The sequence below is a fragment of the Filicampus tigris genome, chromosome 13, assembly GCF_054856515.1.
Source record: "Filicampus tigris isolate MCC_2025a chromosome 13, RoL_Ftig_1.0, whole genome shotgun sequence".
Lineage (NCBI taxonomy): Eukaryota > Metazoa > Chordata > Actinopteri > Syngnathiformes > Syngnathidae > Filicampus > Filicampus tigris.
The window spans coordinates 9919404-9935490 of record NC_141229.1 but is presented as its reverse complement, the minus strand read 5'-3'; the positions used below and the strand labels follow the sequence as shown (position 1 = coordinate 9935490).

The 16087-nt window shown below is 42.2% G+C and overlaps 1 protein-coding gene across 3 annotated transcripts in view; it reads right to left on the bottom strand.

Annotated features, from left to right (window-relative positions):
* The window catches only part of LOC147137521 (ryanodine receptor 3-like), a 93187-nt gene that overhangs the window by 59246 nt on the left and 17854 nt on the right, over positions 1–16087 (bottom strand). For all 3 annotated transcript variants that reach the window (XM_086049936.1, XM_086049938.1, XM_086049937.1), the window contains exons 3-17: positions 14694–14798; positions 9619–9693; positions 9153–9231; positions 8611–8723; positions 7612–7711; positions 7045–7138; positions 5983–6057; positions 5548–5704; positions 4700–4864; positions 4288–4409; positions 3487–3667; positions 1804–1939; positions 1037–1132; positions 744–862; positions 497–630 (exon numbers count right to left, since the gene is read on the bottom strand). In XM_086049936.1, coding sequence (XP_085906062.1) covers positions 497–630; positions 744–862; positions 1037–1132; positions 1804–1939; positions 3487–3667; positions 4288–4409; positions 4700–4864; positions 5548–5704; positions 5983–6057; positions 7045–7138; positions 7612–7711; positions 8611–8723; positions 9153–9231; positions 9619–9693; positions 14694–14798 — 1751 coding nt within the window. The remainder of the gene's footprint in view (positions 1–496; positions 631–743; positions 863–1036; positions 1133–1803; positions 1940–3486; positions 3668–4287; positions 4410–4699; positions 4865–5547; positions 5705–5982; positions 6058–7044; positions 7139–7611; positions 7712–8610; positions 8724–9152; positions 9232–9618; positions 9694–14693; positions 14799–16087) is intronic.

The following is a 16087-nucleotide window of genomic DNA, read 5'->3' as shown; positions in this document are numbered from 1 at the left end:
CTTGAGTATGCGATCCGCCAGCGCATAGTCAAAAATGTTTTGCAATTTAGTGTCAGCCATCTGTCTAGTTCTAGTACACTTAGTGTCCACAGGGGCTCATTTCGGCAAAGTTTTTAAAAGGACGAGCCTTACAATTCACCCAAAATGGCAAACCAGCCAACTTCCTGTTCATTTTCAGATGTGAGTACTTCAACACTTTTCTGTGAATCCTTTTGTGAAAGACATGTTGAAGGGTAAAACTGATGTATGGGGCTAATTTTTTCTAAATATGTAGAGGGCACTACTGAATTTTGGACACGTGTTGGACACCAGGATACACATGCTTACAATAATTGGCGACAATTGTTTTTTTAGGCATGTTGATGTCCCCTGAAATGCATTCGTTAGAAGAATAAACACAGTTATTCCAAGAGTGTAATTGCATCCTATGGTGCTTGGACCCTAAAAATCTGGTTGATATCTATAGTTGACATGTCGATAATCCAACCTTTCTCACCTTTGGACGTCATTGACCAGCTGAGTTTGTAGTAGCAGGTCTCTCTTGGGCAGCAAGTGATCACAAATGAGGTTTTGATTGGTTCGCACGGCGACGCCGTTACACACACACAACGAGCAAAGCACATCGAGAATCTAAAGGCAGAGGAGAGGAAGGAGCCAGGGAGAAGGAGGGAACAGCAATATCATATATAATAGTGCAGTAGCTCTATCTATGTCATCTGGAATTTGAAGTATGTGCTACTGACCTTGTGGTTACGTCCGTGTTTGTATAGCAGCGATATGATGGACTTGATGTGTCCTCTCTGGATCATGTTGAGAGCCTCTGGGCTCTCAATTAGAATACAGTGCAGAACTTCTAGAATGCCTGCGAGTATTCGTCAATTAGTCGGCAACAGAGGTCAAAACGTATCTACCGGTGCACCCTTTTACACTCATAGTGTGTAATTCTCAGAGAAAACCATGGCATCTTTGATTAAGCATGTTTAATAATGCAGCTGACAAGGATGTGCGGTGTGAACAAGAATGACAATGAGCTTACCTGAAGAAGACTCCAGTCTCTCCAGCTTGCTAACAAGCCAATCCAGGTTGTTGGAAAACTGAGTGCAGTTGTTCCTGTTTCCTCTGATTAACGCTGCTGCATACATAAGGAAAGAGTACATGCTTTAATATACATATATATATATATATATATATATATATATATATATATATATATATAAAGGCAGACAGATACAAATGGAGGGGGCATTCTAAATCCACTTAACACTGCACAGGAGCAGGTGTGGAGGAGGAGGAGGAGGAGGCGGCAGACAGAATAGAGAAGGACAAGACATGTCTGGAACACTAATATACTGTAACCCTGTAAGTGAAATAAGTGTACATAAGCCTACGAAGGACACAAGCTAAGGGTGAGGAGCAGCTTCAGCGTGACAGAATGACAGTCATGTTTAGGATTAAGATCCACCTGATCTCTTGTAGAGCAAAAAATCTTAAACAGATCACAAATGAATTGCTACATTTTTCGCATCTTTCTCTGTTCCTTCGTTAACCAGAGTGTCTGTCATAAGAAGAAAGCAGGGCGATGTTTCTATGTCAGGTCACTGAATTTATGAGCTATCACAAATGAGCAGAACATTTATGAGTGTGCAATTTGACCCTTCTGAATACTCACAACCTTGGAAATCAATCCCTAGTGTGCAGAGTCAGTAAGTCGAGGGTTAAATAGCATGTCAGCACGCGCTAGCTGGACAAAGCCATTAATCACAGCAAGGAATTACGTACATGCTTTGTGTTGTCAAAGCTTACCCAACAGCTCATAAAGCAGGTTGAGGATGTCTTTCCAGGCTGCCCCAGCCTCTGGTCCAGCACACTCCCCAAAATGGGCCACACTGTTGTAGACATTCAGACGGTCTATGCAGTTGGACACGAGTGTCAGCATGCCCTAAAAAATGAAGCCAACCAACCTGATGTGAAAAATGGCACACTTGAGATGCTTTCTTTTATATCCCTCTATAGCCTGACATCTGTGGTGCCCCCTATTGGCCTGAAGGGTTGTGGGAAGCTTGGAGCCGTCTGACTTTGGGTGATGGATGGGATATTCCCTGGACTGGCCACCAATCCACAGGGAAAATATAGACAAACAACCATTCATATTTATGGCCAATTTAGAATCTTCAATTTATCTAACATGCGTGTATTTGGAATATGTAACGAAGCGCCAGTACACAGAGAAAACACATGCAAGAATATACAATCTCCACCAAGATAGGTCAGAGCTGAGAGTTGAATCCAGAAGATCATAACTGTGGGGCATGTGCGTGGGAGCGTGGGCCTTCATAACAATCCCATAGTGAGGTACTGTCACATGGAGCAGAGGTGCGCCAGAAATTAAGACGTTTTTTCATTCAGTGGTCTGGAGGGAATCACTGAGTTTGCAAACGACACAAGCACATCAAGATACATTTGGCTATTCTTAATCAATCAACCAATCAATGAATCAACCCATAAATATATAATGTGTCTGTATATCTAAAACACATCACATAGAGCATTCACACATTCACACCTAATAAAGTTGCATTACTATTACAAAGCCAATCCCCTATGGCTTGACTCCTGTCCCCTTCAGCACTGGTGTCATGGTGATTTATGCTGCACGAAAGTATCTCCAGTGATCAGCTATGCTAAACGCACCAAATGGAAATTGCTGATGATTTATAATGCCAAGAAAAATCCAGAGTCAGCTGTCTACAGTGACAAATTGACCTTGCGAGTGTAAGTAAAAGGGATGGATCAAAGATTACTCCAACAGGTAAACACGATAGAAGACGATGAAATGTGCCCATTTTTCACATTGTATCCAAATACATGTTCAATAATTTGGATATGGTGATATGATTATTTGGTTGTTACGGCCCATCCGAGTTAAAAATGAGTTTGTATACTTATTATTGTCCTCCCCCACTCAGCATGCAGCTGACGTTTGGTAATTGATGAAAGCAATTTGGGTGCTGGAAGCTCTGCACAATGCCTCAGTGCATTCATGCCAGCCTCACACTGTACTGTAGCTGCTGACGCCTTATAATGCATTGCCTCCAATCACACAAGATGCTACTGGAATTCGCTCCACATGTGCCTTGAAAATGGCTAGCGACCAAGTCAGCTGGGTTAGGCTCCAACTCACCCGCAAACCTAAGAGGAGACGCCCTATAGAAAATGGATAGATGGACACACTACAAGGCCAAAAATATTGGGACACTTAGCGACCGGGGATATGTGTGGGCTAGGCTAGTGGAGGATTTTTCCACATCAAACTCACCGAACCAAGCCGTTCCAGACTTTGTCCTGCGAATTGGGGAATAACACTGGTCATGCGGGCTTAAATGGCTGGTAAAATGAATAACACAAATCCGGGGACCCCAATTCCTGATTAAGAGGTGTTGTATATGTATCTGTACATCATAGATTTCCTGGTGTGCTAAAACTCACTTCCTGTTTGAAAAGATTCTGCCTGTTTTTGAGAGAGCGTAGCTTGATCTGCCTCTCTTCGTGCTCCAGCTCAGCGTCAGGGAGCTGGAAGTAGGTGATGAGGTCGTTGAGGGTTTGGAGCACCTCCTCAATGGGCAGAGCCACAAGTGTTTTGTTCTTCAAACCCAGACAATCCAGATCCCTGACAAGGGGACACAGATGTCTTGATCATGTGTAGACAAAATACTGCCATTGATTAATATGCCCTCTAAACAAAGATAGGCTGTGATAACAAACAGGATGTTTAAGGCCACAAGGGCATCCATGCTGAAATGCTGATTTCCACTGGCTGGCTAAAAATAGCTCCCGTCGTGTGCATGGGAGGGGTGTGAGGGGATGCGTGTGTCATCGCCTCAAGGGAGGCTGACGCACGCTCACATGTTCCCAATATGAGTGCTTCCAATTCCACACATGGGACACAAGATGGGTGGCTTGATGACAAATAAAGGTAGTAAGCGCATGCACTTTCACATTCCTCCGCTTCCTCTTTTATTGTGGACACTATGCGGGCCACATTTACCATTTGGAAATGCATGAATGAATGGACCACTGACTAAGCTCTTTGATGCCGTGGTGCCTCACAGCTTAATTCAAATACTGTTACGATCTGGAGCAATGTTACATAATGGCTCGTAGCACTGAGCAAGCGTTTGCGGGATGAGTTTGTACAGTTCATCACCAGGATAACTTGCGACATCACAGCATAAAACTGGCACGTGCAATTTGTCGGGTACAATAAGTAGCAGAACCACCTTCGCCTACCTGATGAATCTGTTAAAGAGGAGCGTGGTGTTGCGGATGATACGCGCCGCTCGAGATTCCTCATGTTGACAGCGCTGCAGAGTCAAGCCGTCGTCCATGTGACCTTCGGAATGTAGACATGCCTTCAGGCAGAGGGAGAAATGAACGTGAGATATTGTCATGAATGAGGAAAAGCTCTTTAAGGGAGGATGTCGGGAGGATGTCTAACTTTGTCTACATTTGTCTACTGCTTTACATTTAGTCAAGGCTGAGATACAATCAAATACTGTACACATTTTATTCAACTCATTACCCTGCAGATAATTGTCTTCTCTACAGACTCTCATTCATTTATTAATTTGATTTGTTTCTGTCTCTGCTTTATATTCCAAGTTGAAGACAGAATGATGTGCGCTTTATTTACTACACTCACTCGTCTCTTGAGAGGACCCAAGCGTGCAGATTTGACATCAGGTGCCTGGTAAGAGAGCCACAGCCCCGTGGCCACGTGCATTATGAAGCTGAGCGAGTCTCCATATTTAATCTCCGCTACACCCATTCCCTCAATGTCCCGCTTGGGGCTTTGCTCAAGCTTCTCCTGGACAGGGAAGGAGAGAGAAAATGTCAAAGCTGTCAGAGTAAAATAATATAAATGTTTATACACTAGTCAACATTATGACCACTTGCAGATTAGAATGACACACAATTCAAAAATTCTGCAGCGATTTTTAGGTGTCAACATGTTTATTATTGTGATTGTAGTTTGCAGACAGTGGTGTAGAAACGTATCATAGTGAGAGGTGTTTTTAATTATTTACGATGCAGTACAGAAAGTCGACAAAATACTCATCATTGATCAAGCTGTAACTTACTTAACCCAGTTGTAAGGCACCGATTTGTCCATACATGAACCAAACAATAGAGATCGCATGCTATCTAGCATCAAGGAGTGAGCTAATTGACATAAGAAAAGAGACGCTATGTCAAATGCTTCCATCTATTAGCAGGTGTCCTAAGCAACTGGTGAATTCAGTTAGAGTCGGAACGACATTAACCTGGATGCTAGCTTCTGTTAGTGCAATCACGTTTGTAATTTTCATTGCCCTTGGAAAATTATGAATTCCGAGTCCAAGGTGAGTGGGCTGTTCTTTTGTGAATCGTTGCCGCCGGTGATCCCTTGTGGCTGTTTCTCAATGGAGAATGAGGAAGTGTGCGACAGTTGATCCTTTATGACATGGGCCATAGAATAGAGCAAAAGCATGCATGTTTGTGTGACCTTGCCTTAGAAGCTCTGAAGCAGAAGGCAGTTGAGATTGTGTCGGACCTCTCGCGGTCTTGCAGCACCAAGCCCCGGTCCTCAGTTAGGGCCAGGTAGTGACCAGTTGTCAGGTGTCGCAACCGGAACGGCTGACCCCAGCGGATGTGGCTCCCACTCCAGCTGAATTGGAACATGTGCACACACACGAAGGTGTCACGAGAATACGGATCATTTGCATTTTACAAACCCTGACAGTCTAATATCCACTAATTATGGTTGATCTGAGTATTACTGCCGGCTGTTAATTATCAAGAGTGTCGTGTGATTAGGTACAATAATTGGCAAATGGATGAAAAAAATGTGACTCATGCTGTTTAATCATACACAGAGGACGGGAAAAGCAAAAAGAAAAGACAGGATTGGCCCAATAAAAAGCAGGCAAATGGTTCACAACTCACCTGATCCGGAGCGGCTCCAGCCTCCATAAGGACCTGGCCTTAGCACCAGCTTTACCTATCTCATAGTTGACTATCCTGTCAACATAAGGGAAGCAGGAGTTGGTAACGGTGGGTGCTTGAAATATCAGAAACTACTATACTGTCAAGGTCATCCATCCTATGTGAGGCAGAAACATCAATTTGCTTTCATCTCTCACACTGATAAATCAAAGGAGGATGTTTGATACAAACCCATGAACAATAACGCCTGCCATGTATTGACTCTCAGACTGGTGCTTTCAAAGACAGGCACATGCGTGCCCTGATAAGCTGCAGCAACATCCTCTATCAGTGAATAGCACCAAAGACTTGGCTCATCACTCCAAGTGACATCTCAGAGAGAAATGTATGAGGCGTGCTTCTTTTGTGCAATTTCAAGGGCACAAAAGGAGGAGAAGCCAAAAATGGAAATTACTATTCACTCCTGCCTCCCACAATTGCCAGGCTCTGCTCTAAAAATAGACTCGCTGTGTGTGCGTGTCTGTGTGAATGTGTGCCTCGGAGGAAGATGCATACACAATCACTATTATACAGTGTGTTGGTACTGGAAGACCTGGCCATAGCATTCTGTTGGAAAGTCTTTCAACAAGATGTTGATAGTGTGTCAGTGGTCATTTTTGCTCATTCGTCCTTCACGTTTGTGGAGCCGTAGGTCACTTGACGTTGGATACAGAGGCGCCGCCAGGGACCCCGTGGAAAATATCACTTTAATGCCATAAAGCAAAAGAACTACTTTCTGGGGCCCCTATCTGTCAATCAGAAGCCGCTGGAATCGTCACCACTTTTCTCCCCCTTGCTGCACCCCTTGGTTGGATGGGCCTAGCTCACAATCTCTGTTCTAGTTTATCTCCAAAGGTATTTGATGGAGTTGAGGTTAGAATGTGGCTTTCACATTTTTCATCGCAAAATGTCAAACTGGAAATAAAAATAACAAAGCAGTCTGATTATGGTCCTACATGTTTTGAAGACTTGCCCTGGTTGGACTTTGAAGCATGGGTTTGGGTATTTTTTTTGTTGTTGTACCTCTGCTGCTCTTCACTCTGGTCGGATCCCGGGATGGTCACCACCTCATCATGCCCATGAAACAGCCGCATCACATGGCCGCCCAACAGGTAGCCTATAGGAGAGATATGCAGGAACAGACCCATGACCTTTAATGTTCTGTTTTATTGCTGCAACAGTGTAAGAATGTTTCACATTAGAAGCCTGGCAACCACTGTGATTGCAAACGGTGAGAGGATAAGCAAGTCGTTGCAAACTCTAAATAAAAAGGTGAGAATCAACAAGGCAAATGCAATAAAGTTCAGGCGCATGGCTCATTTATAATTCTAATTTAATTTCATGTGAAATGCTTTTCATTTGCTTTTCTCATTTTTACATTATTACTTTTGTAATTATTTCCATTAAGGTGGGGGAGGGCCAATAAAATGTTATTAAAATCTATCATATGTTCATACTTTTCTTTTTTCCTTTTTCATGTTGATAAATGATTCATACCAAGACGGGTAACCAAGGCAATGAAAATGTACGCTGAAAATGGTGAAGAAAACTAGACAGCGTGAAAGTAGGGGTGTTGGCTCAGCTGTCTACCTTCCTCTATGTTGCTGCCAGAGCAGATGGGATGGACGTTCCACAACGTCTGCATGAAGGATGCGTCCACCTGGATGTTGCCATTGGAGATTGATAAATGCTGTAGGACACAAGATTACACAGTGTTTAATCTCATCATCTGCAACCAAACACTAGATGAGAAGTGAGTGGCTTCAAGTTTCAGTAAGGTCCAGTATTTACACCGGTCATGTACATTATGGATACAGTCTATATACACGTATTCTGCTATTGCACTGCAGCAACACCAACTGCCTATGCATTTTTATGTTTCCTTCCAATTTCATTGTAAGTGCAACACCTGGTGCAAATACATGTGTATTTTTTTTAAACTGCTTTTACAATTACAGTCATGTTCAGTATTCAGTGAAACTGTCAGAGTAGTATTTATTTCACCGTATGGTTATTATTGATGTTGCAGCTTGTAGAATTTTTAGAGTTGCACCGCATCCTACTAAGGGATACAGTATATGTATATGTATAGTTCGAATATATGTATTATCATCTCATTAAAGTTATTAAAGGATGTAACCCAAATGATAGAAATAGCTCAGTGCACCACTACAAGCTACCACAAAAATTACAAAAAAAAAGAAAACGAAACATTAGTATCCTTGCAAAGGCATACGTTTTTTCATTAGTATAGTCTAATGGTTTCAAGTGTGCAGCTATATCATGCAAAGATCAGGGAGAAGATTGTGATGTAATATGGAAGAAGGCCTTACTGAAGGGGGCGACAAGGTTGTGACAAGGGTGATGAAAGCACAGGCCTTGACCTTTTTTAAAAAAATCACTGACAGCAGTATCAATTGAATCACAAGCACATGATAATTTCGCAAAAAAAGACACGTTTGCCATTCAGGAATATGACCTTTTACTTTGTATCGCTTCAAGGAAGAATTTTCTGGACACACACTAAGGGTACTTGTGACCATTAAGAAAATGATTGTGAAGTGAACATGACAAGCAAGAGCTACTTACAAGATATCGTTCAGAGGACACGCTGACAAGGATGAGGTCATCACCTATGCGCACCTTCTCCCCTTCTGATCTCTGCTTGGAGGCAGGGTGGATTGTCCACCAACAAGCCTCACCTACAATGATACGCACATTTACTTACATACACCCCACTGTTGGCACCCAATTGTCATATATGAATTCAGGTCATAGTAAAATGGAGAAAGGGCACCGTTGACAACAATGAAGTGACAGCTCAATGACTGCAAAGACTGAGGAAAAAAAAAACTATGCAAAAAAGAGGTTGGATTAGGAATCTGGATAGCACAAGACTATAAAATGTGTTGGAGGGATCTAATCAGCTGACAAAAAAGAAGTACATTTTATGTCCACAGCGCTCTGCAGAGAATATTAACAGCGATGATAAAAAGGCACACAGTGAAATTTGCTCAAGAACAACCAAGAGATAGATCAAGAGGAAGAGGAGGTACCGAGAGAGAACAAGAGAGAGAGAATCTGTGGAGAATTAAAACAAACTAGTGAAGCTTCTCTTTTTCTGTTTCTACCTGCTGAATCCTCCTGTAGGCCGACATCAAATGATAGCTTATCAGTCTGTGACCTTGATGTCTTCAAACAAGCCAGGTACTGTGGTCAACACACACACAGAAACACAAACATTAAATTACCCTGTGGGATTGTCCTATGATGAAATTTAACATGGCAAAGTATTAGGACCAGTGGGACGTGAGCCAGATCCAGCACAAGGTTAGCCCCAACCACCCCACCTAAATTCTAAGAACTCAGGTTTTTATAATGAGTCAAATATTTCTGTGCAAGTAATTTAGTATACTGCCGTAAATTGGAAGAAAAAATGCATTTTAGATAACAACTTTGTGTCCTGTAGTGTTCCTATATGTATGGTAAATGCCTGTCATGGTGCAGAAGAATTTTTAGTATGATAAAAGACAGTGTCTTTCATCTACCATATTCTGCTCCTGTTGTAATCCAGATTAATGGTTTGCAGCTTCTTACCATGGAACTGAATGAGTGCCGTAGGAGGATGGCGTGTCCGTACAGTAGAGTCTTGTGGCCACCGCTCTGCGCTGCCTGAGGACATAATTCACACATATCCATCATTATGTAAATGACATGGCATCTGAAGCTGCAATACGTGATTTTAGCAAGGACCTCCTCACAGATAAAGACGGCCTCATGCTGGGAACACTTATCTTAGGGAAGGGGTGGTCCCCCCCCCCGAGATATGTGCAAGAACACTTGGTCATCTTTCCAGCAATCCAACAAGAGGAAAGTGGGAAAAATGATAAACTACGGTCAGTCATGTCAACATTAGCAGGGAATGGCTCCACCGGAGTTTAAGATGCAGGAAGGGAACAAATGATATCGCGAAAGGTGGAGAAGTTTTGATGCTGCTTTTTTTCAGCTGGAAACCTCTTTATTACTCACCTTTCTTATCAGCCTCTAGGAAGCATTAAGGTAAGACAAGAGTTCATTATTCTAAGACGTTCTTGTCACTGTGGTTGGTACAAGTAACCAACATAATTGGTGTCAATAAGTACACTTTTTGAGAAGGAATAAATATCTGTCACACTGAAAGGCCCCTACCTTGGTGCCCACTGCAAAGTGCACTCTAACTGTGCGCAAGGGTGAAATGTTTTTGGGGGGTCCTTTCGGCATTTTCAGAGATAGGCACAGTTAGAAATGGGCATTTGCGCAGTTGTGGGACTGAACATGGCCGACTTGATTCCCAGCCAATAGAAGTGCCTCCTCATTCCCTTTAAATTCAGCGCAGACAGCCCCCCCCAAACCCCAGCCCCACACACACACAGACACACAATCCAGTTGTGCCACGAAATGGGGGTGCATTGCAAAATATATATTAAAGATGATACTTAAAATAATAATGCATTCAATTAATTGATTCTTACATGATTCAGATGGTTCGATGCATGCTGATGTCATATTTATGAATGAAATACGATGACATCCACCGCACATATCAGCGGAGTAGAAAATCTGTCTACCTGCACCTGGATCAAATCCATCACCTGCGCCACAACTTAGACAAGGTTTCACCTGGTCATAAGTCTGTCACCAAATCGTCAGGTGCACCAGGGGCGTATTATAAAAAGCGCCCTCGGTTTGCCGGAATTTCCAGTGAGGTGTTGCCAAATCTGTCTGCCAAATTCCCAAACTAGACTTGTCCAGACACAAAAATGAAGATGCGCCAGTTTTTACACCGAGCGCACGTGCTCCTGTCTACAAAAATAGGGCCCAAAGTATTTCATTACAAAAATGACGTGGCATAGCATGTCACCTGTGTAATATAATGTTATGAATGCCGTTATAGTTTGTCACATGCACTATATGTAGAAAAGATGGAGGAAAATATAAACTAGGTGGGGTTGGGATCAGAGCTCTTAACCAAACTCATTTTGCCTTTGTGGACCTTGCATAAAAAAGTCTTCCAGAAAATGTTCACACCAAGTTGGAAATGAGCATTGAATTATCTAAAATGTCTCAATAATCTTAAAAATGACGATACTGTATAGGGCAACTATTAGGACCAAACCTACTGTTAATAGAGATCACTTAACTGCTTAATGGGTAACTCCCACGACCTTTGGCCATATAGTGTATATATAAATCATAGAATTGATCATTGAAAGCATTCACTCATTCTTACTTATTCTGTTCTCGCTATATGCAATATGTACCTCCACTGACTACGAGGACAACAGCCAGTCAGTGATTTGATGCTGACTGCAGCACTGGCTTCCAGAGTAGTTGCAGCCAGTTGAGGTATACTGAGTTTAACGCAGTGAGACACAGCCAGCTGCAATCACCACGACCAATAAACTCAAGTCTCCCACCCCTATACCACTCTGAGGCAGTCATCTATATAAAGGGAGCACGATGCGAATGGTCGAGGCTCAAAAACACTTAGAAGCTGTTGCCGCAATTACTAAAATGAGAAAATGCATCAGCTGTAGCTAATTGACCCATAAAGGTAAAGCGTTTCGATTGAAATGGATATAAGAGGCGGTGAATGGAGTAGAATGTCATCCAGCTGTTGACCACATTGTAAGTAACATATTTCATCTAACACCGTCACATCTGGCAGACCACAATTCAAGGTGCAGCTGTTTGCATTATTAGCCAAACTGTTGTGCTCTGGAAGGAGTCACAAATAGAGTGAGGAAGGTGCACATTAAATGTCTTCAGGGCAGTGCTGTCTCTTTGATGGACTGATCTCAGCCTGCTGAAGGATATCAAGCTCTGTGGGGTTGGCATGCACTAGGTGTGTTATCTTTGTGGTTCTTGATGTGTCCCCTGTGTCTTCTGGCTAAATCAGAGCCAACCAGCAATTTGCTATTGATAAGGCCATCTGTTCCAAGCCCTATTGATTTGAGCTCCTTTGGCATAGACATATTCAACCTCCAGCTCCCCTTTAATGGCGCTTCCTTCAGTGACATTTTGCTCAGGGGAAAAAGGAGGAGGAGGCAGACAATATTGATAACAGGTATGCACAGGTGGAAATAATGTACAGAATAACACTGAACAGGTATCCAAGCACCCTCAAAATGAGCTGCGGTATTTGCAACTAGAAGACACATCATGTGAAAGGTTAAGAAAAATCTTCATCGTATCTCGATACTAGAAACCACGCGGTATTATAACGACTTCCATATTGGCATTGCTGTGGGTTTCTTTTTTTTAATATGCATTTTATAGTATATAATTTCTGAATTATCAATCAATAATATCAAATTTTTCGTCATGATTTTCCCATTACACTATTAAAATGCGTAAAATATTAAACTAAATATTTTTTCAGTTTGAAATTTTCATTGTGTATGGATGGATATGTAACTGTCTGAATGTCAAACCAAATCTAATCTGGACCTGAATCCTGATGTGCCATAAAACATCAATGATAATCGACTAACCCTGTTTAAAGGTCTCAACCTGAACCAGAATGCATGTCTACAATGGCAACTCCATCTGGCAGAAATGTATAAAAGTAATAAGACCACCTCTGACACTCCCATTTCTTTCAACAATCTATAGGCCTACAGGGAGTCCTTGGTTTAAGGCAGTTATTTTCTTACCGTGATGTAACCCGAATTTGTCAAAAGGTGCGGTAATCCATCAGTAACCAACACCAGCGCAATGGTAAAGTCATTATTACAGTAAATATTTCTATGAAAAACACATCTAGTCCAAGTGAAAAAAAGTGAGCTCAGTGTTCTTATGCCACATGATGTCATACTTTATTAGATGCCATTTGTAACCTTGAAACATGTACTGTACATCGGTACCATCATAAATACTACCCCCTGTATTTTAATCGTCTAGCGCAGGGGTCCCCAACCAGGCCCGAGCCAAGTTGTCTCCGTCGCTTAACGCTAATATTAAATGCAGAAGTTAGCAAATGAGTAAAACAAATAGGCGTATTGGGTAGCACTCGCACGCCCGCTGACAGTGAATAGTTACAGGGCCGGGCGGCGAACGGTGTAGACATGTATGAACCGGTCCGTGGCAGAAAAAAGAATGGGGACCACTGGTCTAGCGGCTAGACTGTAGCCGCTGTACCTTGTGAATTTTGTGTTTCCCGGTGTGCGTGGAGCGGTGAGAGCCAGCTCATTTCCTCCTTGCAGCTTTGAGCAGGTTTATTTTCATTAGACACAGAAGAACTTCCTGATCTAGATCAAACACTCATTTCCCAGATGAAAAATGTCTTGGCTGAGGTCTTCTCGCTGAGTGCCCGCATGTGTTTATTGGCTTTAAAGTGGCTTGGTGTAAGAGGACTAACTTTAAACTCATGGTAAAATATGTCTAATTGAGAGTTCCCTCAGTGTTTAATATTTTGAGCTGCCTTTTCCCAGAGCTACCAGTCATAATTCCCTGCCAGCACACCCTAGGAGTGGCGGAACCAATGGTCTCATCTGCTCACAGGCAGCCCTTTACAGCCACAAAGCTGCAGCCCTGATACGTCCATTTATCTCGGACGCCAAGGCAATGAATATGATCCTCTAACAGCTGAGGATTTATTGGAATTCCCAACATCATTAGCCATGTGACATTAAGGGGTGAACTGGCTAAAAAGATGAGAAGATTTCAAGTGATGGCAAAAGATTTTTTTTTTGCTTCATCATTAATGGAGATTTGTGCTCCCTATTTCAGATGGTGTCATCTTGGGTTGTTTGCATCATTTCATAGAGTCACAACGACTTAATTAGAAGATAAGGTGACAAGTGTAAATGTATCTGACCGAGTGAGAATGACTTGAAACAAATGATACTGCTATGAAAAACCAACAGAATGCCCTTAGGACAACTAATACTTTGACACTAACATTAGCGAAAGGGAGCTAAACTCTATTTGTCTCTGTCAGTGGAGGTAATATATTCAGAGGGCACCAAAAGTAATCCACATCAATCGCCGTTCCTATTATGAAGACAAATATGTCATTGCGATGTGTCTGTGCGTCATTTCACTGCGTTATGCTACATGAGAGACGAGAAGTGAAATGAGAGGTGAACATACCCACCGATCCGGGCCGCGTGTCTACCATGTGGAAGATGGAGATCAAATACGGAAAATACAACACAAAGATGGAATAATAGACATCAATCAGACAGGAAACACGCAGTAATATTAAGAGAAATTAAAGACAAATGATGATAAATTCACCTTGTATTGATTAAATGTGCAACATACCAGCAGCTCGTCTCATTATTCTTGAAGTAGCTTGGTAATGATCTTTTTGTGCAAAGTTTGTTTCTCCCAAAGAAAACTGTTGGGCTAAATTGGACTACTGCATCTCTTTCATCCACATTAATATTCATGCAGGCCAGGACCTCTTGGCAACTGGGGTCCCCTGATCACTGCAGTGGTCTTATTTAGGCTATTAATCTCGAAATTTAAACTATGCTGACTGCAGACACTGCAAATGAATATCATTTCCAAATACTGCACGTACACAGCTTGTTGTATACAGTACAAGTCTGCAATGGCACATCATTTGTGTTTTAGTTTCAATACACAAATGTGTTTTTTCATGCATTTGTGTTAGCACTGCTCACCCCTTCGTTGTTCTGTCCACTTTTAGCCAGCATCTCTTGCAGGGCCCGCACTGACAGGGACTGTTCCAGCACAAAGGTACAGATGCATAGGTCTGGAGGGACATACTGCAGCAACAGAACAGAGCAACTCGAGTTAGTAATTAGGACACATTACTGTAATGTTTCTTTTTGGGACTGGATTGAACAATGCAATTCAAATCAGTGAATCAAATTAACATGTGCAACACCCTGTGCAAATTGGCATACACTGTGATGCACAGTAAATGTTCATAAGCAACATCATTCTTACTAGATTGTCATTTCTCTTTTGAAACTCATGATCTTGGTGGTTGCAAAGAACTTGGGGTAAGCAGATTCACTGGTGAGTACAATACAATGAGCACATAAAAGGTAGGCCTATAGTATTCAAACCACTAACAAAGACACTATATCAGAAAGCGTTGCAGCAGCAACTTCTATCACGTAAAGTGGTTATTGTCCTATTTAGACAAACAGGTTTGGATTTAAGAGCCTTTTGTCAAATAAGCAAAATATCCACATAGATATTATGTGATGCCCAATCATTAATTCTGGCTGACTACTGCAGTTTTTGCTGCACCCGAAATATAATGGATAAACAATATACTGTAGTAGTATACTGTATATTGGATTTATTATGTCATGTTCATCCTGTCAGACTTCAAGTACAACTTGGAGCACTGCCTCAAACAGAGGTTTGTGGACGACACTGTGAGGAAATGGTGGCGGGCGTCAGGAGACACAGACCCTGAACGGTGATAGTGTGGAGATTGTACCAGTGTACAAATACTTTGGGGTGCAGCTGGATGGAAGGCTGGGCTGGACTGCCAACACTAATGAAGTGTTCAACAAAGGACAGAGCTGTCTGTAATTCCTCAGAAGACTTTCTTTAAGATCTGCAAAAATATGTTGCAGGTGTTCTATCAGTCGTAGTGGTGAACATCTTCTTGTAGGTAATTTTGTGCTTGCTTGCTATCTATATATCTATCTATCTATCTATCTATCTATCTATCTATCTATCTATCTATCTATCTATCTATCTATCTATCTATCTATCTATCTATCTATCTATCTATCTAGCTAGCTAGCTAGCTAGCTAGCTAGCGAGCGAGCTAGTCAGCTAGCTAGCTAGCGAACCAGCTATATATCTTGTGTTTCTGTGTAAAAATAAACTAAATGGCCGCATGGAAGCAATTCAGCTCCACCCACCTCAGTCACAGTGGCTAATTAACACCAGACCTTTGCCCCTCCGAGCAATGTTGAACTGCCCAGTAGAGCATGGCGGTAAAATGAAGGTCCAGGGGAGCTGGAGTGGATGATGAGTGTCCATTCCTTTCAGGATATACTCTCACGGGGCAAAGCAGGGAAACAGCTTT